This window comes from Salvelinus sp. IW2-2015, linkage group LG7 (assembly GCF_002910315.2).
Source record: "Salvelinus sp. IW2-2015 linkage group LG7, ASM291031v2, whole genome shotgun sequence".
Lineage (NCBI taxonomy): Eukaryota > Metazoa > Chordata > Actinopteri > Salmoniformes > Salmonidae > Salvelinus > Salvelinus sp. IW2-2015.
In genome coordinates, this window is record NC_036847.1 from 2,036,706 (window position 1) to 2,059,841 (window position 23,136).

At 40.7% G+C, this 23,136-nt stretch overlaps 1 protein-coding gene across 2 annotated transcripts; it reads right to left on the reverse strand.

Annotated features, from left to right (window-relative positions):
- Nucleotides 1-1,647: 1,647 nt before the first annotated feature.
- LOC111966189 (sodium- and chloride-dependent taurine transporter-like) lies at nt 1,648-19,718 on the reverse strand. 2 transcript variants are annotated; one of them, XM_023990633.3, is made up of 14 exons: nt 19,513-19,718; nt 16,956-17,185; nt 16,610-16,744; nt 14,427-14,661; nt 13,317-13,449; nt 11,719-11,853; nt 10,778-10,881; nt 10,509-10,633; nt 8,789-8,901; nt 6,036-6,173; nt 5,035-5,137; nt 4,290-4,390; nt 3,879-4,049; nt 1,648-3,614 (listed from the first exon to the last, which is right to left on the reverse strand). In XM_023990633.3, exons 1-14 carry the CDS (start codon nt 19,545-19,547, stop codon nt 3,459-3,461), a joined length of 1,914 nt encoding a protein of 637 aa, XP_023846401.1. In that variant the 5' UTR covers nt 19,548-19,718; the 3' UTR covers nt 1,648-3,458. The 2 variants fall into 2 exon arrangements, with proteins under 2 accessions (XP_023846401.1, XP_023846402.1); XM_023990634.3 differs by having other exon boundaries at nt 19,393-19,718.
- Between the last annotated feature and the right edge of the window lie 3,418 nt (nt 19,719-23,136).

The following is a 23,136-nucleotide window of genomic DNA, read 5'->3' on the forward strand; positions in this document are numbered from 1 at the left end:
TCTGTCTGCCATTCCAAGGTGTCACCTTGTACCTTTAAGGTGACGCTAAAATGTCCATTTTGGCTAACACTACATGGATTMAACTAATGGAGGCACGTTTCAATAGGCATGACGTCTCTGTTTCTAATCTGTTGGAAGTTAAATTTCAGTTTGTGACAAAACAAGYAAGTATAGTGTTGAGTCATTGTACCATCTAAACCACTGTGAAATATATTTTCCATAACCAATAATATTGTATTTTCAGCTGTTTGAAGCTGTTTAAAGTAAAATATGGAAAACCCATACTTCAGTATGGGAAGCATAGAAATAGTGGACATAGAACAGATCTATCGCTTCTTAGACTTGCTTTCAACGAGAATGATATCTATAACACATTTCTATGTGAATTTGGTTGGGTCGCCGTTGTGGCCAGGCGTAAGTGGTCTGTGAGTTGTCATTTTGATGGGGTGTGTGAATACAGTTTATTCAAATTTGGGTGTCAGTATTACAGGCAATAATATTTTATTCACTCTGTGATTGCTAAAATGAAGTATTAGTCTACTCTTCACACCAACATTATTTAGATAATTACACAAGCTACACTTTTATTGTGTGGTTATTTAAGCCTCCTTATTTTAATGCACTTGTTTTAAGTCACAGTCAATATGTAAATATTGGTTGTATTATGAATATGGATGAATGTAGAAAATACCTTGTATCATGTTGGAAGTGAATGTGTGTAGTCACATGAAAAAATATTACAGTTTACCATATTACATTACATTACTATCGAATTATGTGGTACACTGTMGAMTACTATACTACACACTACTATCCCTCGATCATGTATAATTTTGTAGTATACTGTAGAATGCTATAGTAAATACTGCAGTAATGTCCGAAAACACTACAGTCCACAAAAACACTACCATTTTTAAACTATTGTAAATACTACAGTATTTCATATACCCTGCCCGTTCCCCTCGCCCATATCCAAATTTTGCCACCCATAAGTGGGTATACATGGTAAGTATAGACCATATAATGTGTTCTGTACATGTTATTCAAAAGAGCAGAAGCTCTTTATCTATCCATATCCTTCCCAGTCCTACCTACCTACAGGTTATGGAAAATGTGCTATTTTAGTTTCCTCAAGGAGAAAGCCTCCGCTTCTATGTCAAAGATAATAAAACCAAAAAACAATAGTGAATACCTACATTAATGTCAGCAAAAACACTACAGTAAATACCACAGTATACTGCATTCTGCAAAAACACTACAGTAAATACTACAGTATACTGTATTCAGCAAAGACACTACAGTATATACTACAGTATACTACAATCTGCTAAAACACCACATGAATTACAATAGTATATTTTACAGTTTTCTTTTACTACAATATTTATACTATAGTTAACTATAAATTCTACAGTAAATACTAYAGTATTCACTGTAGTGTTTTTGCAAACGTTAGTCTATAGTAAAGTCTGCAAAAACACTACAGTGAAWACTAGGGTATTTATACCATAATATACTATAGTATTTTTTTGTGGGGTGTTTTTATACTGTAGCTGTCTTTATGAGGAAGAAGCAGGCCAGATGAAACAGGCCAGTAGGCCCTTAAATGCTCTCACAGAACAAATGAATAATTCACTCCAAGACATGTAAAGAAAAATATGTTTATTTTCAATCTAGGAAGAGATGGTGCAAGGTGCATCTCAAAGGGGGATGGATGTTAGACAAAAATACACTTTATTTTCCAACAGGTATTTTTTTTACAATTTTTTATTGCCTTCTGGACAAGGAATTTTGTTGACCAAACACTGTACTGAGGATTTTCATGTACATGCTTTGGGTTAAGGAATCTCAATTTAACTTTAGACGTTCAAATTTTGTATGTTGGTCACATATCATGTTTAGTATTTTTACATCGGTTTTCAAACTGAAATAATTTGAGTGGTAAAAGACCATTTTATTTGATGAATATTGCACACTACAAATTTCATTTGGGCTCATAACATTTAATATTAAATATGAATTGTTGACTGTATTCAGAAGAAATGGGTCATCAATGACAGTATAAAATTGTTAATACAAAAAGGCATACGTGATTCACAAACAAGTAAAATACTAAAATACAATTGAGTCTGATGGAAATGTTGTATGTATATGTAGATAATAATGTAGTTATTTACTGACCATTACTGCGATTAAAATGAGATCACTGGAGAAAGAACTATTATTTCAAAACATTTAAATCATTTTGTTAAGGTTATATTTTTTGCTACAATTAAATGATGGTTCTCACAACTATCACAGGTTTAGTCATAGAGAGACAGAATGTTGTATTGACAATGTTCCACCTTTATTTTCGTTTTTATATTTATAGCAAGTGAGTGAGAGTATAATGCTCATGTTTGAACGGATAGATATGAACAATATCAAAAAGGTTTGAAGCTATATAGGGGTTTATTTTGAAATGAATGTTGCAAATGTAACTGCAGGGTCTTGTGACAATTCTCATAACAGATCACTAAAATAAAGGTGAAACTCAACGTATGAAGTGCAAAAAGAGGTTTCCATAAATGCACTGGGACTGACTGTGACGATCTTAGGCAATGTACAAATACTCTTAAAATGCTTCTTCCCTTTTCTCCTTCACTTTCTCACCTCCCTTTTAAGAACACATGATCCTTCCGGGAACATTTTGTACAGTATTTGGGCAGGGCCATAGTAACCATAAGGACGTACCTATGAACTACTATATCTACACTGCATGTTACATTTATATKTKWGTAATTTAGGTCTTATCCAGAGTGACTTACAGGAGCAATTAGAGTTAAGTGCCTTGCTTAAGGGCACRCTGAGAGATTTTTCACTTAGTCAGCTCAGGGATTCGAGCCAACGACCTTTCGGTTAATGGCCCAACGCTCGTTCAGCCTAGGTGGTACAGATGGCTACTCTACCAGCAGGTGTGAGTGGCTGGCGTCCGCCGCTAGCGCAGAGAAGGTTCAGTCAGTTGCATCTCACAACAAATGGCGTCGACAACAGATTACAAATGACCTCAGACAAGGCTACTGCCACAATAACGTAAGGATATTATCTTAATAATTTGCTACCTAACATGTTACACGATTAGTTACACATTCAGTTTACTGTATTTTTGTTGAGTGAAAATGTTCCACAATCAACAGAAAGGTAGGTCAAAATACTGCCCAAACTGACATCGCCAACAAAAACGGTAACAACAACAATATGATAAAAAATTACCAAGATAAAAAACAACCCAACAGCAATATATACAATGTATATATATATATAAAACTCTTAATCATTATCATAGAAACCAAACCAGAATATTCCTAGTGCGGATATATAGAACAATGTAAACCTGGTTCTACCACTATCAAAGTTAGCAAATAAATGATAATAACCTAGACAGCACGCCAATCAGTATTTCCTCTCACAGAGAGTGCTCACATCATTGTTTCTACAATGGTGTGGGTGGGCTTGATCAGGATGTTGTCCCCATTGGGGTTCAGAGGCTGGGTAAGCTCGCTGCCCTTCACGCTGTACTCTTTGGGGCGAGAACTCGCACCTCCCTTTACTGGGGCCGCCACTGCCTTAATCCTCTGTGGGGTGTAGAGGAGAATGTCAAATGACCCACATGGCATGAAAATAACGCAATGATAAAAAGGCCACTCTGTAGAAATCCTTGTACCATGCCATAAAATCACATGACATGGTATACTGCATCATGTAGACGGCTTATATCATGTGTGCAATATAATACAAGTTACGCAATTGCATACTGCATGCCGTTACCACAATGCGTCAGTGTTTGTATTCATACAACTAGAAGCTATCTAGCATCATTTTCTTTTGTGTTTGCGTACCTCTATAAGCGGTCCGTCGGACTGGAGGATCTTGATGACCATTACCATGGGGATGCAGATCATGGAGGCGAGGGCCAGAGACCAGCCCAGGCCAATAGACCAGTCTGGGTACTCATACACCTTGTTATAGGTCAGGGGCTTGTACTTCACCAATGAGAAGATAAAGCAACCCTGGGAACAACAAGAAAAATGGTTTAGGACATGATCGCTTATTTCACGGTACGTCTTCASTCTGATCCAAGAGGTTCCTCATGTTTTCAAAACCACAGCACAACAGTGTTGGGCTGTTTAACACTTTGTAACAGTGGAAGGCTGTTGAACACACACTAACAGTGTTGGGCTGTTTAACACTTTGTGACAGTGGAAGGCTGTTGAACACACACTAAGAGTGTTGGGCTGTTGAATACTCACCGCACAGAGGACGGGAGTGATAAAGGTCCAGCTCCATTTCATCCACGGGTTAGGTCGGTAGCCAATCATGTCTTCAATTGCATCATAGAAATTATCAGCGCCTGTCAACAATACAGAAGAACATACTTGTTGTTAGCGACACACCCCTAGTCTCCTATGCAGCGAAGTTAACCATCATATAAGACCTGTGCATTTTCTCAAGGTAAAACAGGGTGACATCTCACTATCAACTATAAAACAGAATCAGTATCCATCTCTAGACCACGAGAAGAGCTACAGTACAGGGTGTGACGCCATCATCGCCTCTATAAACACCCTCATCACCATGAAGTCATATGGCATGAACAATCTCTCTTTAGSTTACTGTTAACCGTTACAAAACAATTATTTACAAAACCAGCATGCTTGCTCTCTTAATAATAGCAACGTCCGTCACAGCGCTGTTAACAACACCTCTAGAAAAGGCATGTGGGTTGCTGTGCTCCTGTTCACCTCTTCCTTATAAAGGTGGCATTAGTTCTTAATTTGTCTTCAATAGAAGTCCATAGAAGCCAATGGGACATACGTGGAAGCCAATTCAAGTGTTTTACGATAAGYGTGAAAAGGAACAGCAAGGGTATTGTATACTCCAAGCGAGGCCATAACTCATGCGTCGCTGCTGTTTTCCCCTTTAAAAACAGACTCATAACGTTTGTTCCTAAATGTAGGCTAAACACTTTATATGGCCAAAAAGGTACACACTTACCATAAACCCAGGCTACAGCAATACATTCAAAGAATGCAACCCACAAAAGGCACACACCGCTGGCTGCATAGTAGTCGAAGAGTTGAAACACATACATGCCACCCTGAAAAGAATGAAGATAGGGAAAGTTAGTTTCCTGAAAGACRGAGAGAGATGGGGTTGGACATGGATAGGAAAAAGTGGTTGACTCATAAGAATGCTGGCACTGGGCCAATGAAAGGAGAGTTCCACAGGTGATGAGATGTTATTGAAGTAAAAGTGAACTGCTAACTGGAAAATGACATTCCAAATTGTTCCATTCATGATGCGAAACACACAGGATGTGCTATGAGAGCTCGGTAGTCGAACCGCTATTTGGTTGCAAAAGTGTGACAACGGCAAAGCATGTGGAAAAAGTCATGTGTTGTCTATTTTGTACACTAACCTGAATTGCAATGATAGAATCTCAAGGTCTTTTATATACTGTCAGGTCCATTATTATTGGCACCCTTGATAAAGACGAGCAAAAAATATAGTAATAAATAATACAAATATTGAGCTAAATWGTACAGTATGCACAAYAAAATTGGAAAAKAATATGATTTTATACTAATACAATTGCTCAGAGAAAGAGATTTCGTTCAACAAGTAAGATAGGGTTCAAAATGATTGGCACCCCTGTTTTCAATCTACCACCCTCCCCTGCTAGGATAACGACACRAATATAATTGCTTTATTACTTAAATAAAACCTCTTTCTCTGAGCAATTGTATTAGTGTATAATAATATTATTTGCCCATTTTGTTTTAGCATACAACATAACTCGGTATTTGAATTATTTATTTTACACAGTATTTTCTGTTCATCTTTATCAAGGGTGACAATAATTATGGAMCTGTTGCTGTAGGTGAACTTACTTTCATTACAATGGTCCCAGAAAATATAGTATGTCAAGGACTAATACAATAATTGTAAGGTAAGAACAACCTGTAGTGCATAAAGGTACACTGAAGTGTACTTACTTTTGTTACCATGGTAAGTCCCAGAAGATAGCTTATGCAACACATCACAGCTATAAAGATCTCACGGCGGTAACCGATCCTTAGGACGGATGGATACAGATCCACCAGGGAGGTGATCTGTCCTTCCACTTCGACAAACTGGGGAGACATAAAGAAAGCCATTAACCATAGTGTCCTACCAGAACGCTGATGGCCATTACCATTGTAATTGGTATTGCTTTTAGGCCTTATGAATGCTAAATACATTATAAAGTAACAGCCTACACTCAGTTGGCCAGTTTATTAGGTACACCACCCCGTTCACGAAAATGGTTAWCTTCTACAGACAGTGAGTCACAGGACCGGGGCTTTCTATATAAAGCAGGCCGACAGGCATCGAGCCWTTCAGTTACTGTTCGATTGAACATTGGAATGGGCAACTTTGAGCGTGGTATCATCATCGGTGCCAGGCACGCTGGTTCCAGTATCTCAGAAATGGCCAGTCTCCTGGGCTTTTCACCCACGACAGTGTCTAGGGTTTACAGAGAATGGTGCGTCAAACAAAAAACATMTAGTCAGCGGCRGTCCTGTGGGCAAAAACAGCTTGTTGATGAGAGGTCAAAGGAGAATGGCTAGAATTGTGCAAGCGGGACAAAAACAGGCAAATAATAGCGCAGTACAACAGTGGTGTGCAGAACTTCAACTCAGAACGCACAACTCATCAGTCCTTGTCACGGATGGGCTGTTGCAGCAGACGACCACACCGGGTTCCACTCCTATCAGCTAAAAAAAAGAAGYTGCAACTACAGTGGACAATTGAGGAGTGGAAAAACATTGCCTGGTTCGACGAATCCTGGTTCCTGTTGCATCATGCTGATGGCAGAGGAGTCCAGAGTCCATGGCCCCATCCTGCCTGGTGTCAATGGTGTGGGGAATGTTTCCCTGGCACAGGTTAGGTCCCTTGACACCAATTGAGTAACGTTTCCATGCCCTGAAGAATTCAGCCTGTTCTCTGTTCTGTAGGCACAGTGGAGTCCAAACCGGTACTAGATGGGTGTACCTAATGAACTGTCAATCGAGCACATACTATATGAGCATGTACACAGGTTCCAAATATGGAAAAATGCCTGAAATGTGGGACCAAAGTTTGCCTCCATACATGGACTTTCTCCTCCTCCTCAAATCACTGATTAGACTAAAGATTCACTGCTGTCTCTGTTGTGCAATAATGAGACATTTTATACAAGGCTCCTCTTGGGAACACTGTCTGGGCCTCCAATTGGCTATTTCATGCAAAACAACGTCTCTCTCTCTCTCTCTCTCTCTCTCTCTCTCTCTCTCTCTCTCTCTCTCTCTGTCTCTCTCTTCTTCACGGAAACCCTCTCCTTTTCGGGCTTATCCAGTTATAATGCCATTGGCTGAATAATTTATAGGCAGTGCTGTTGTTGTCGTGCAAATGTATCTGGAGTCACACTTCTCTGATTTAGTGAAATAAACCTTGTTATTTAGCATACACTGAAAGCATTTTTCTCTCCACATCCTTTAACAAGCCCTCTCCTCATAACTATGGCATGTACATAAGAGCCATGAAACAATACTGTATTCAGCACCACTAATCTGTGTAAAATGTGTGGTCAAGAATGATGCCCACTCACTCTCCCACTGATCTGCTTGCCAATGGAAATAACCGTACTTGAAGCATAAGTATTTGGTGTTTGGCTGAGATGTCATTGGCCATGAGGAGGACCGAGTTAGCAGAAAGTAAAATTACACTTGGAAGCAGGAAATGTGATAGTGAGAGAACCCCACTGATGCCTCCCTGGCCTCGCCTCCGTTCGTCTTAGTCAACACCTCGGGAGTCTGGCCTGCAATGGACACCTCAAGAGAAAGCTATGAGACTAAACTGTTTGGTTCTATCTATTAAATTATTTCCAGAAATTGATTTATTACTGGTTCACATACTTCTACAAAAACGATTTACTATTTACGTTCAAGCCTTCAAGATGTAACAACTGTTTTGACATGGTTTAACTGTTTTCCACTCTGGGTTGCTTTTCTTGTCTGGATTTTGTATCTTATTATAAGTTCATTGTAATGTCCAGAGTTCTCAACTGTTTTCCCTATATGAACTGTAACTCAGTAAAATCTTTGAAATTGTTGCTTGTTGCATTTATATTTTTGTTCAGTATACTTTACACTACTGTCACGTTCCTGACCTTATTTCCTTTGTTTAGTCTTTGTTTAGTTGGTCAGGACGTGAGCTGGGTGGGCATTCTATGTTTTGTGTTTCTATGTTGGGTTTGTTGTTTGGCCTAATATGGTTCTCAATCAGAGGCAGGTGTTTGTCATTGTCTCTGATTGGGAACCATATTAAGGTTGCCTGTTTTCACTGTTTGTTTGTGGGTGATTGTTTCCTGTCTTTGTGTTTCTCTGCACCAGCTAGGACTGTTTCGGTTTTCACATTTATTGTTTTGTTACTTGTAGTGTTCACGTTGTTATCTTTATTAAATTATGTTGAACACTAGCCGCGCTGCATTTTGGTCCTCTCCTTCATCAACGGAAGAAAGCCGTTACAACTACTGTATGTGTCCCGACTACCTATATATTTACATTGTAACTACATAGGCATAGTGTAACTACAATGTAGATACACTAACTACATAGTGTAAGTACAGTGTAGATATATATTGTTGCAGGGTCGTTGAAACTAGAGACATGTACCAAGTACCGTATTACCAATAGAAATGTATACTAGTTACTGCTTTAGTACTGACCTGACTGTCGAGGCCTAGTAGCAGAAGCATGATGAAGAATAGGATGGCCCAGAACGTGGGCATGGGCATCATGGACACAGCCTTAGGGTAAGCAATGAAGGCCAGGCCAGGACCTAGAGGTGTGAAGAGAGGGCAGGGGGGAGAGACGGAGAAGAGAATGAACCAATCCATCTAATTTGAGCTTGGACGGTAAKGAGGGGGGTAAAAACGTTAAACTAAACACATTCAAATGGTAATGTTACATTTACAGTACTGGAAGACACTAAGTGGTAAACCTTTCTGTATGCTTTAGGTTTGTCTTATGAAGGGACTGGATAGGTAGGTGGAGGAACTATCCATTAAGTATCTGCTACTGGTCATATGCTGTGTGTGACTCTAGCMTCCTGCATTAGTTTACAGGCTAAACAAATATTGTCAAAGCAGGTAGAGGTTTGATCAAAAGCTATTTCAACAGGATTTCAAGGGCACTTGAACATATACAAAATGACAGCAAACTCAACTCAACAAACTATCATTAAATCTTGCCAAGTCCATCCAGGCAGAATAACACAATRAACTTTTGCACAGATTTTTGTAATTATTATTTACTGTTATCAACAACAATTTACATTTAGTGTAACCTTTTCGCAAATATGACCTATTTTCGAAGTTMAATCTTCTTCCAATAAATGTGCATGAATTATAGCATTTAAGAAAACATTGATCAACCACTTCTTTTCTTTCATTCCAATTGACATAAACATAGCTATAACAGTCACAGCACAATAGAATTCTCTATTCGTAATAATTAAAGTAAAAGTACATGGAAACAGGTTCTCTCTAAACCAGGTTGTTGTTTAGCAACACTGAACTGAACAGAGTGGGCATGCTTGAAGAAGACGCATCTCCTTCGAAATCCACATGGAATATAATATCATGCTGGGCTAGCTAGAGTCCACTTCAGGGATCCACAGCTCAATACAGTAAAGTACTTAACATACAGTTACATTACAATACTTAGCACATTTGTCTTCAACAACTATTTCACTGGTGGTGAGCACTGGTTGTTATAACACAAATTATAACAATTACCAATTTTATTGGAACAGAAGGCCCAAGATGTTCTTATTTTGGCTTACTGCACATTACAGAAACTCCTCTGGACAATTTCTTAATTCAATACATCCACACTTGCCACACTTGGGGTCAAAGGCACCAGCTGGGCCAATGTTCCACTCTAGGGTTTATCATCTATAGATAATATTGATCTTTCTTTTAAAAAATCATGCCATTCTATATCATTACATCTTATGGATGACCCCTCACCGTAAAATGTAATTATATAGAATGGCATGATAAAAAAAAAATGTAACACTAATATCATAAATAGATTTGAAACCCTAGAGTGGAACATTGGCCCACCTGGTGCCTTTGAGCCCAGGTGGCTGTGGATGATAGAGTACAGCTGTGATTATAAGTATGGTTGATTAGAGTGGCTCTTTATTTATCCCCGCGTTACATGGTTCAGCAGTAGCTCAGACACACGGCACAACACTCAACCAGGGCCAAATTCACTGTGGAAAACACATCGTACAAAAAGCAACACGTCTCTTTCTTTCAGGCCTTTATTCAAGGAGTGTGCAATTGACGATACCACTACATTTCAGCATTGCCGTTCATTGTCGTTTCAGCAGTGCCCACCATCACCGCTATGTTCACTGTTGACCTTTGACCCTCGTACCTGACTCTGCCACATCGGCAATGTYCACCCCTTGCTCTTGTGCCATGAAGCCCAGGACGGAAAATATTGCGAAGCCAGACACAAAACTGGTACCGCTGTTCAGGCCTCCCAACAGCAAACAGTCCCTATGTCACACATATATCATGGAGGATGTTAATTTACACAGACGGAACCGAAGTTCCCATTTTTTTCTTAACCAACCGCCTTTGACACGAGTTGATCTCACTCCTACTACAGCCATCCCCCGTCCCCATGACAAYGAAACTCACCTGTAGCAGTTGTATTTGTACTTGTTGTAGCTCCCCAGTGACGTCATAGCCCCCAGACAGATGGCGTAAGAGAAGAATATCTGGGTTCCCGCGTCGATCCACACCTGAGGCAGCAACAGCAACAACATGACGCCAGTCTGTTCAGTTCACCATTCATCATACACTTCCGGTCACTTGGTTGGCAACCTTTTTCATCTTTGCTGGGACATAATTGGGTTAGATTAACCTAATGTGATGAGATTTGACATTTAATTTGATTAAGCATTTGATTATTTCTTTTTCTATCTCCGTTTAATTGAATGCAAAACGAACTAAGCTTCTGAGTCTAAGACAAATAGCTACTTGATGAAACATGTTGCGATCGCAAATACAATTTTGGGGGAATAAAAAAGGAACATTTCCATCAAAACTGAACAGGCTATTGTTATAACATCGGAAATCAAAAAGAACACGTGGGATGCCATGCTGCAAATCGAATTTATCCAACAAAAGTAACTCTTAGCTTTTGGCTCGGAGAATGAAATAAAAAACACCCCAAAAGCACATGATGTTGCAAAATGATTGTCATGGAACTTTTTCAGGTTCGCCAGGCATAGTTAGTCACGTCAATCCAGAGGAGGGAGCTAATTGATCTATGTCATAAACCTGGAAGATTGGCGAGTTCTAGCGGCTTTTTGCATTGTGAACACATGTTCTCTCAATTATAGTACCACTAATAAGTCAACCAGACCTAAGACCTAACTGGTGGACTGGTTCCTTTTCCCGCCGTCTAGATGACTTTGCGATGTAGCGATATCAGTAAGAGGCCCTGATAGACGTGTAAGTAAACAGATAGGCATTGATGTGGGATAAGGTCATTAGGGGTGGGCGGAGGGGACTGTACGGAGACAGTAAAGATGGGTAGAGGGGWGGGGATTAGGATACTGGGTTCTCGCTCCTACCTCTGGGTCCTGTAGGCGGGTCAGGTTGGGGTAGAGATAGAATTTGATCCCTTCGGATGCCCCTGGCAGAGTCACTCCACGCACCAGCAGCACGATAAGCATGACGAAAGGGAAAGTTGCTGTGATGTACACCACCTAGAAAAAACAGATAAAGAGAGGTAGAGACATATTAGCTGATGTCAAGGTTCCATGATGCAATGGGACAGAGATAGTTCCATCTGCTGATGTAAAGGTTCCGTAATGGAATGGATCTTGGAGAGGATGCTTTAGGTAGAAGTTGCCCCCAACTACAGATCTACTATCGTGATGAGAAAATATCTGCTCCTCAGTCTGTGGTTAGTTTAGGGGTAACTTCTACCCACTCCGTAGGGCAGCCTTAACAACAACAAAAAAACACACGTGGTTTATATGATTTTCACAGTCAGACATGGTTTTCGGACACGTGTGAAGATACTAATGTACATTTTTCACACAGTTTTCCCTCATTACATTTTTTGTGACATTTATTTTTCCTCATGTTTCTTTTCACCACTTCCAGCTATATCTGGTGTCCCATCCAGGGACCAACCAGTATTGACCCAGCTTAGCTTCAAAAGCAAACCAGCAGTGGGATGCAGGGTGCTATGTTGCTGGAATGAATGGGCCAAAAAGTTGCAACTGGAAAAAAGGCAGCCAAAGCAAAGGCCAAGGTAAAAGAAAAGAGGGATGTGTTTTATTTAATTATGTTATATATTTTTTTTAATCACTAAAGATWWTTTTTTTTGCATCCATTTACAATWAATTTCTTTGCAATATTTTGTTTTACTGTCAATACTTTTGGGTTTGTTTTGCTTTCAATATCATTTTTGTTTTCAATACTAAGAATTTTGTTCTTCACTTCAGAAGTTTTGGTTGATATTAATGGCACAAAAGTAACTTGCTCACTAGAGAACTGCACCAAATCCTTAATTGAAACATTAACAATGCGTTTTCCCCGCCACAGTTTCAGTAAAAAGCTGAGGGATGGGGCTGGAGAAATACAAACACTCTCAAATCCATAAACTATGCTATATATGCAAGGACTAACCATCCATGATATGAAAATGATAGTTTTAACCATGTTTTTAGGCTATACAGTGTTTTTATGTGCTGGTTTGTGAGAGTCTCCGATTTTCATAGATAGCTTTTAATAATTTGTAGCTCAAACCATTCGGATACTACAGAAATGTTTGTAAAGAAGACCTGGCTCCCGGGTCCCTTCAGGTTCCACACTTGTTTCACAAACACCACTCTCTCTCAGCCCCTGTTAATCACACTGATTCAGGAGAAATAGACTAATCCAATGGTACAACCCAGATGTCTGTAGGTCAAAACACAATGTTTGAAAGGGGTTAGTCCATATTGCGCCAGCTTCGATGGTGGGACTCATTGGGGGGCAGTAACGTTCATTCAGCAGAACTATGTCACCATTTGAACGTAATCCATTAACCTGTCCACCCAAAAAGGATTCTGTCCACTTATCAAATCTCCCTTTTTTGGGTGTGTGCATAAACACTCTTTTTAGAGACTGCAAACAAGTCTGATAAGACTGATAACAACCACAGCAAGCTTCTACAAACCTTCCCAGTGGACTTGACTCCCTTCCAGATGCAGAAAAAGCAGACAATCCATACTGCCAGGAGACACAGGGCTAGGTCCCACTTTAGGGGGCCGATGTCGTCGATCCCAGAAGAGATGCTCAGCACGTTACGTCTTAGGAGGGAGGGAACAGACAGGATACAGGTCAATTACGGTCTTTGGGGAGAGGCTCTGATGGAACTGTAAGTCTATGTAGACCCCTGCATGGTACAGTACAGTATAGTAAATTGTTTTCGTTTTTTTTTAAGTAGGGGAAGTGTGACATCTCATAATTCCTGTGGGTCCTGACCAAGGTTTCATGCCAACYGCGGTAACATCAAAGCAGTGAAAAGCAAATAGACAGACGATTTGATGGTGGGGAAATAATGTATCTGGTGAGGTTAAGCTTTCACAAACCCCCCTCTGCTCTAGCTCCTCCTGGGCCTGAATGTGCTGTGCCCTGAGAGAATATTAAGAGATGACAGTATGTTATTTTCATTCTATGTGTTATATTTCTGTGGGATATTCTACCTCATCAGTGTCTGGCCCATGGATGTGGTAGAAAGTAGATATAATCTAAGCTGTTGGATTTTGTGTGGACCAAATGTAAGTGAGCATTATTTTACAGYGAACTGGGATTTGAAGTTAAGTGATTGTGTCTCCCCAAGAGGACACATATTTGGCAGTACTTTTAAAAGGAAAGGAAAACGATAATACCCATTGATCCAAATATAGTGCAGTGAAAGATCCAATTTAAAGATAAAATGAACCTCATGACTGAACGGGGAGTTTATTCAAGTTCAGTGTGCTTTCTGCTCTGCTTTCTGCTCTGGAAATGTAGCCAATCCAAACATATGTTTACTGCAAACAAGGAAGAGGTACAGTATCTGTAGTGTTCATGTTGTCTGTTTTATTTGAGTTTGTTTTTGACCTTGTATATGTGGACAGAATGTGTGTGTGTGTTTATGTGTGTGTGTGTGTGTGTGTGGTTGCATGTGTGTGCATTGATTTGTGTATGCTTGTGTGTAGGCTTTTCTGCTTTTCTCTGTGTGTGTTTGTCTGCGTGTGTGTCAGAACAGAGTTATCCCAGCTGTTGGATAGTGAGTACTCACTCCCAGAACTCGGTGACGGGGGAGGTGAAGTTGGTGATGTTGGCAGCCAGCATCAGGGTCTTGTTCTTGCGGAATGTGTCCTCCACACACCGGGCTGTGTTCCATGGCTGATTGCATTTGGCCCATGGCAGCTCTGGCTGAAAGCACTGGAATAGGTAGTAGAGTCCCCAGGCTAGAATCACTATGTAGTAGATGTTCAGGAGAGAGACGATCACAATGGAGGCGTAGCCAATACCTACAGAGAAGAGAAAAAATGTAACCCCTAGCAAAACAATGTCATAGGGGCGACAGTACGTGACACTGAATCCCCTTGTAAACGACAAAATGTAAAGCCAACAATGGAGCTGGAGCACTTCAGTGAACACTGACCTAGTGCCTTTTGAGGAGATTTATATATAACCCATGGAAACAAATCTACTGACTCAGATGGTTCACAACTCAGCTCGCTCCTATTTCAAAGAGAGGATGTTTCCCTGGCTTGAGTGTACTAACTACAATTATAATGACCTTAGTGTTTGTATGTTATTTTTAGATATGACATTGGTCCCCACCTAGATACAGAAATCCCCTGTACTCTTCCACTCCTCTGAACTATTATTAGACTGTTGTCACCTCCGGTAACCCCCTCTCTCCCGCCTCTTCCCCCTTTCCTCCCTTCTCAGCCCCCACATTCCACAGACAAACTGTTAGACAAATGAATCCATGGTTGGTTGTGTGGTGGGTGAGGCAGGCCTTCTGAATGTGTAAAAAAAGACTAAGAGGGATAGTRGAAGCCACCTATAGGYCACCGGTGGGMRTCTGTCTCTCTGTAGTCTGTGTGTGYGYGTGTGCGGACTTSTGAGTGTGTGTGYGTGCGCACACGTGCATGTTTGTGCCAGTTCACACACCCTGCCAGTCAGACAGACAGCTGCCTCAGCACTCCTTGATTATTCAAGCYCATCAACAGCTGCTAAAGATCGGCTGCACTCCCAGCCCTTGTCTTCAGCTGTCTCTTTCTACCAGTCCCTCCCGGCTTCATGGAATAGCAGCTCWTGGCTGGGAGCCTTCACTAGAGTGTTAAAACATCTGAAGGGGGTCTATTGCTGCTTTGTTATGTTCAGCTGTCTCACTACTTACTGGTCTGCATGATAGAACTGGTCTTCCTATAGTATATTACAGTGAAAATCTATGGCAGGACCCTGACTGAGAAGGAGATACGTTTTTGGGCCATAACTTGACACCAGGACTGCAATAACAACATCATGCTAATGTCTGTTCATCAGACCCACACAGATCCCATCGATAGGTCATTTACGGCGCACTCGCTCTTCTCTACTCCATGGTAACACAGAACTCAGCATTCCTTTACACACCCAAGGCTGAAAATACGTGGTGTGTATGTATTTACCTGCCAAAAATAGGCCAGTCTCAATGTTTGGTGAGTGTTCAATGTTTGGTGTTTGACGACGTCCAGTCTCTAATGTAGATTAGGCAATCCTCAATTAGCCTGGTCCCAGATCAGTAGGTTTATGTGCTTCAGTCAAATCCTCATGAAGACAAAAGCATAGTCAGAGAAATTGGCTGAGGCACATCCAGATCTGGGACTAGGCTACTCCTCATGCTATTCTGAATAATGTATTTTACACATCACAGAGCCGGCTAATGAATGAAGTAAGTCTGGTCCAATTACCTATTGGAACCCAGCGAGGGACACCTCAGTAGAACACAATGTCTGTACACTGAGTCTAGCAACCCATAGACAGACAGCACCATCAGTGCTGCTGGATGCTGTTAGTGAGTTATGCAAGAGCAGTCAGAACAACAATGCCAACCACAGGCTGGGTATTGTCACTGGATTTAGTTTTTCKTAAGCAGGATGTGAAGAACATCAAGGCTAGATCAAGGGCTGGCAACATCATTTTCATTTTAGATTTTTTTCTACGATGGGACACATCACTAAGCAGGCACGGAGTAGGCTTGGCACAGAGCAGGCCCCGCCTAAGCAACGCTAATGGAAACTCTGCAGTGTTTAGGCTCTTCACTAATTCCTCTCTCCGTCTCTGACGTTACCACCTACAGTACATCACACCATGCCCAAGTAGGCTTACACCGCGTCCTTTCCCTGCCTACTTTCCCTGATGATGACTGGTCTAAGGGCAATATGGGAGAATGGTATTGGGACAATAGGAAGTGTGGTGAATCACCGGTGAAGATGGGRCAGAGTTTTTCCCAGCAGGTGATGCCTCCCTCAGAGGTATACTGGCCCAGAGCCACCTCCAGGAAGAACACCGGCAGGCCTCCACCAAACAGGAAGATGGTGTAGGGGATGAGAAACGCACCTGGGTGGAGGAGAGAAAGAGAGACAGTTAATCTACAGGGTCTACAGTATGTGCCTACCCACAGCCATTTCACAAATCAAAATCCTGTAATTGCAGTCCCCGAGTTGAGTTCTTTGAAGGTTACTGGAAAAAAAAATATCTAACTTGATTGACCCCCCATTTTAAGACCTGTTTCTATGGAGAAAGGGCCCATGTTCATTTGAATGCCTACCTCCACCATTCTTATAGCAGAGGTACGGGAAGCGCCACACGTTCCCTAAACCGACAAAGCCTCCGGCCACGGACAAGATAAAGTCTAACTTGCTGGCCCACTTCTCCCTCTGGATGGGCTTGCCCTCTGCCTCATCCTCCGGTCGAGTGCCTGGGCTCTTCCCTGGCGAAGGCTTCAGTGTGTCCTTGTGGAAATCTTTCAGACTTTGTAGCTTCTCTTTCTGTGCCATTCTATAGAGGTTGAGAGTAGAGAGGACGAGGAGAAGGAAAAAGAGAGGAGAAAGAGAAAAAAATAGCGAAAGAGTTAGAGTTAGAGAAAGAGAAAGCGAGAGCGAGATGAACAGGAAGAGGGCAAGAAGGGGGAGAGATAGAGAGAGACTTGAGCCGGATAAGGCAGAGATAGGACGGCGCATTAGCATGATAAGGRTGTCTCATGTGCTGTATAGTCAGCCACGGTGTGATACAGTTATTCAGCTATAAGAACTGCAACAGGAGTTACTGTATGGCTACTTCCTCGGCACAGTCCTCTTTAAATTACTTCACTTTGGATATTGTGTTCAATCTTGCATTGAAAATCACTCTGGGTTGGACTAGATAACTTATGGTAAAATCATTTTTCTTGATGGTATTACTCACTTGCGCACAGTTATACTGTACAACTATAATTTCTTTGTGCATAATATAACATATTTAATAACATCTTGATTAGGTATTATTTTTTATACTTTAAGGGAATGTTTTGAACATGATATACTGTATGCCTTTCAGACCGAGCATAAAAATAAAAAAACATCTTAAATAACACTGACAAACTCATGATATCCACCATAGATATATATCCCGAATCACATTCAAATAATTTGCCTAATGCTTAGAGCAGTTGGACTAACGTAGTCCAAATTTACAGAAGAAGATATCCCTGTGTTTTCCGAAAGCTTGGCTTGGTTCCAGGAAGATCCCACAGCTYAAGTTCACTGAATGTTTATATTGTAAACATCCTTTCCAAGAAAGACAAGATTTGTCATTAGCGTCTTAGGTATGCCGTTTCCCTGCCTGTGCCAAAGGGCTGTAAAACACCCAACCCATGGCAGGGCAGAAGGTAAGAAATTGCTTGGACATGTTAAGACACAAATTGATGGWATATAATACTACTTACTGCTGGAATATAATTTATAGCGCTGTATAAAACAGGAAGAATGAAAAAAGCTGATATGATTAATTGTGAGGCTGATATACCAGTGTACCGGGGTAAAGTTTCCTCTCCTTTTGAGGCTGTCCCACACTGAAATGCAGTTGGCAGAAACAGAAACATCAAAGGCTTCCYCTTTACTCYYSYTKRCTCCAATGGAAATCTGTTATAGGGTATTGCGTTGCTAACCAAAGCCTACGAGTCGGTCGACTATGTGCTTGGTTTCCAAAAGATTCACAGAAGAATTCCTGGAGAACAAATGATTCTCCAATTAGTAAATGTTTCTCTTTTAGCCACTGAAAGTGACAGTATTATTCAAAGTTGATTTATAGTAGGACAATACATATTACCAGTTTAAAGAACAATCTATCCTAACTACTCTCAGTTGAAAGGCAGCTATAAATCTTCAAAAAGGTATCTTCATTCACCATGTCACATGACTAACACTCCATACAGGAACATCATGTAGCAACTGTACAGGCAGRGTGAGAAACAGAACAGAGATGCTTTTAAACTACACACCTTGTAGTTATTCACAGAYGAATACCACATTATGAAAATGCATYGCAAAGCTGCAAACATTGACCAGTGACCAATATGTGCTTCTGTTTTGGAGTCTAACAAAAAAGGGAACTTGTCTTAAAGTGTAAAATAACAGCTTATTATTTTGTTCAATTATTAAAAGGATGCTAGAGCTACAACAACACAGCCCCTCATTACTCAATCCATCTACTCTTATTTTCCTCTGCATCGCTCAGGACTCATTCTGCACTGTACTACTCTAGGTTCTCTCTGTTATACATGACAAGTCAACATGAACCGCCGTCCACTCGCAAACCTCATTACATAACTGGATCAGCTCTCTCTCTCTGTCTCTCTCTCTCTGTCTCTCTGTCTCTCTGTGCTTTCACCTGCTGGGTGCTGGGAGGCTGTCTGCCGTTGTGTAAGACTTAAGGCAAACCGTCCTTGGGATGGCCAAGTGGCCCACCCAGGAACCCATGACCAGATATTCTCAAGCCCTTCTAAAAACACTACACTGTCATTATCTGTAAACACAGCGTTAGAAACATGTCCAACTTAGCATCCAATAGTCAGTCAAACACAAAGAAAGATCCTGTAAAAAGGTACACAGACAGAAAGAACAGAATGCAATCCATAGTCTTTGTGAATTTCAATTCCTATTTTCACACTCACAAACATCAACAAAGACATTGAAAATGTTTTAATTCAAGGGTTTTTAAGTACTTACATGAAATTGCTTATTCAGTTGAAACAAAAAGCATCCAACAAAACACCTCAATAATCACTTGACATAAATATTAAGGTAAGGCTATTTTCTAATTCCAGTCGAGTAATTCCAAGGACTTACATTTCCTTCATGGTGTGGCTATGTGTAGTGTGCATCTCTCTCAGCTGTCTACATTCCTCTGTACTGAATGCCTTTATGCCAACACAGCTCACAAGAAGTGGAGTTGACAGCGAGGCCCGCCCCTCAGATAAAGACAATTAAATCCTATGTGGAGATTGGGCACTGCCTCATAGCCGCGGACCAACTATCCAGATACTGACTCGGGACTGTAAATTTCCACTTCCCACTTCCACCCCCCCACACACACACACACACTCCTCTGGGGCTGAGGGACTGGGGCTGAATGCTTTGCCCTGCATGTGTTACAGGCACCTCTTATTCGTGTAACTGAAACAGATGACAGGGTAGGGTGGCAAGGGAGGGAGGGGKTAGGGCGTGAGGGGAAATCAGCAGCATGGAGGGGAAATCAAGCCTCATGGGACAGCTTCTGGACAGGAGAAAGGACCCTTCTTAAATCATTATGTGGGTGAGAGGTGGTGGGTGGACAGGGACCGAAGGGACTGACGACTGGCTTGGCTGACCATGTTACTGTCTTATTGTCCCACACCCACATAGCAGCATYGGAATGTGGGACGCTTCCTATTATAACCCCTTATGACTATGTGTCATTTCACATCACAGCAAAGACTTCCAAACATCTCTAAGGGAACTATTTGTGAATATAAATAAAGTGTTGTTAATGGGTATCAGGATATAACCAGGGAAGTGTCTATGTGTGTCTGTGGTGTATTTGGAAGCTTTCTGCTCCATTCAGACATAACTTGTRCCGAGTTATCTCTGAAACTTAAACCAGGTACAGTGTGCTGTATAACATTGCCTAATAGGGGGATAGGTGCTGTATTTTACCCTGTTCTGTTTAGACACAATATACTCATCAAGGATGTCACGTGTACAATAGCTGGCATGGTAGTGGCAATTAAATACAGTCTTAAACTTGACTCCAGGATTTGCGCAATCCCTTTGACAAGAGGACAGAGCTTGGCTATTGGCAGGCTTTTTGCACACACAGAASTAGTCACCTCACATGATATTTGCAGAAGAAACATACTGTGATTGTGTTGCGTGGAGATTTGTCTTGTGTTCCATTACAAATTGGCAGACAACAGAGGAGTAGGGAGGGAACTTTGATAGTCAGTCAACGTCAAGTCAAGCCAAATTTAGATATGAAACAGTAGACCCCTAACTGATACCTAACTGATACCTAACCTGATATCATTCGAGGATGAAGGAAATGTTGGGGCGTCATCGCATATCTGAGAATGGATTTTGTTTATTCCACAGTGTCAGAAGTTAATATTAAACTGCATTGTGGTCTCAGACTGTTGACTTTCTGAGATAGAAGCATCAAAGACAGAATCAGAGAGTGTAAAGCTCAAACAAATTTAAAAACATCATGAATTGCTCAGGCAGTACAGTGACTTCAGAAAGTACTCATACAACTTGACTTATTTCACATGTTGTTGTGTTACAGCCTGAATTTCAAATGGATTAAATGAATAGTTCTTCTCACCCATCTACACACAATATGCCATAATGACAAAGTGAAAACATGTGTTTGGAAATTTTAACAAATGTATTGAAAATGAAATAAAGAATTGTCTAATTTACATAAATATTCACACCCCTGAGTCAATATTTAGTAGAAGCACCTTTGGCAGCGATTACAGCTCTTAGTCTTTCTGGGTAARTCCCTAAGAGCTTTCCACACCTGGATTATTATTTTCAAAATTCTTCAAGCTCTGTCAAATTGGTTGTTGTTCATTTCTAGGCTACCATTTTCAGGTCTTGCCATAGATTTACAAGTAGATTGAAGTCAAAACTGTAACTTGGCCACTGGGGAGCATTCACTGTCTTATGGTAAGCAACTCCAGTGTAGATCGGGCCTTGTTTAAAGTTATTGTCCTGCTGAAAGTGTCTGGTGGAATGTAGACTGAACTAGGTTTTTCTCTAGGATTTCGCTTTTGCTCCTTTCCGTTTCTTTTTAATCCTGAAAAACTCCCCAGTCTTTAACGAATACAAGCATACCCATAACATGATGCAGCCACCACTATGCTTGGAAAGTGGCACCTGAGTAATGTGTTGTATTGGATTTGCCCCAAACATTCAGGAAATTCAGGACAAAAAAGTGGATTGCTTATCCAGATTTTTGTAGTATTACTTTAGTGCCTTGTCGCAAACAGGATGCATGTTTTAGAATATTTTTATTCTGTACAGGCGTCCTTCTTTTCACTCTGTCAATTAGGTTAGTATTGTGGAGTAACTACAATGTTGTTGATCCAGCCTCAGTTTTCTCCTATCACAGCCATTAAACTCTGTAACTGTTTTAAAGTCACCATTGGCCTCATGGTGAAATCCCTGAGCGATTTCCTTCCTCTCTGGCAACTGATTTAGGAAGGACGCCTGTATCTTTGTGGTGACTAGGCGTATTGATAGACCATCCAAAGTGTAATTAATAACTTCACCACGCTCATAGGGATTTTCAAAATCTGCGTTTTTGTATGTTTATTCATCTACCAATAGGTGCCCTTCCTTGCAAGGCATTGGTAAACCTCCCTGCTCCCTGTGAGTCTGTGTTTGAAATTCACTGCTTGACTGAGGGACCTTACAGATAATCTATGTGTGGGGTACAGAAATGTGGTAGTCCATTCATATTTTTACTTCTAAACTTATTTAGGCTTGCCGTTACAAAGGGGTTGAATACYTATTGACTCAAGACATTTCAGCTTTTCATTTTTAATTCATTTGTAAAAATTTCGAAAAACACAAGTCCAATTTGACATTATGGGGTTCTGTGTGTAGGGCAGTGAAAAAAATCAACATTTTATAAATAAATTCAGGCTGTAACACAACAAAATGTAGAAAARGTCAAGGGGTGTGAATACTTTCTGAAGGCACTGTAACGTACATATTCTTCTGTTTATGATAAATCATGCACCCCTCTTTTAGTGTGGCTGGGCATGGTTTAAAAAAAGACTTGTCTGCATGTCTTTTATAACTGCCAAAACACTGTAGTGTGGCCCAGCCCCCAAGTGACTATTATCAACTCTATGGAACGATGCCTTTGTGTTGTGTTAGGAATGCCTCATTATCACTCCAACCCTCATTGTCTCATTTCTGGGTAGCAGAGGTTCTGTTGTAGGTCTGATATCTGATTGGAGGTTAACTTTACAGTAAAGCTGTTGGTCAACAACTTTTTCTTTTTTTTTGAATCCAAACAAATCAAATGTTATAAATGGTTATAAATGGTCTTAGATTCATTGTCTCTATCTGACCTGCACTGGTGACTTGCCTAGTTAAATAAAGGTTAAATAAAATTAAATATAAAACCTGCACTGGTGATGAACCTACACTCTCTCTTCCTCTCCCATGAGCTATTGTCACGCCCTGACCATAGTTTGCTTTATRTGTTTTGTTTGGTCAGGGTGTGATCTGAGTGGGCATTCTATGTTGTATGTCTATGTGTTAGTTGCCTGTGTCTGCACTGTTATATATAGCGTCACGTTTGTATTAGTTTGGTTAGTGTTTCTTCTTAAATAAATAGAAGAATGTATTCACTTCACGCTGCGCCTTGGTCCTCCTCTCTTCCACATTACGATGAACGTGACAGCTATAGGCCATGGCTCA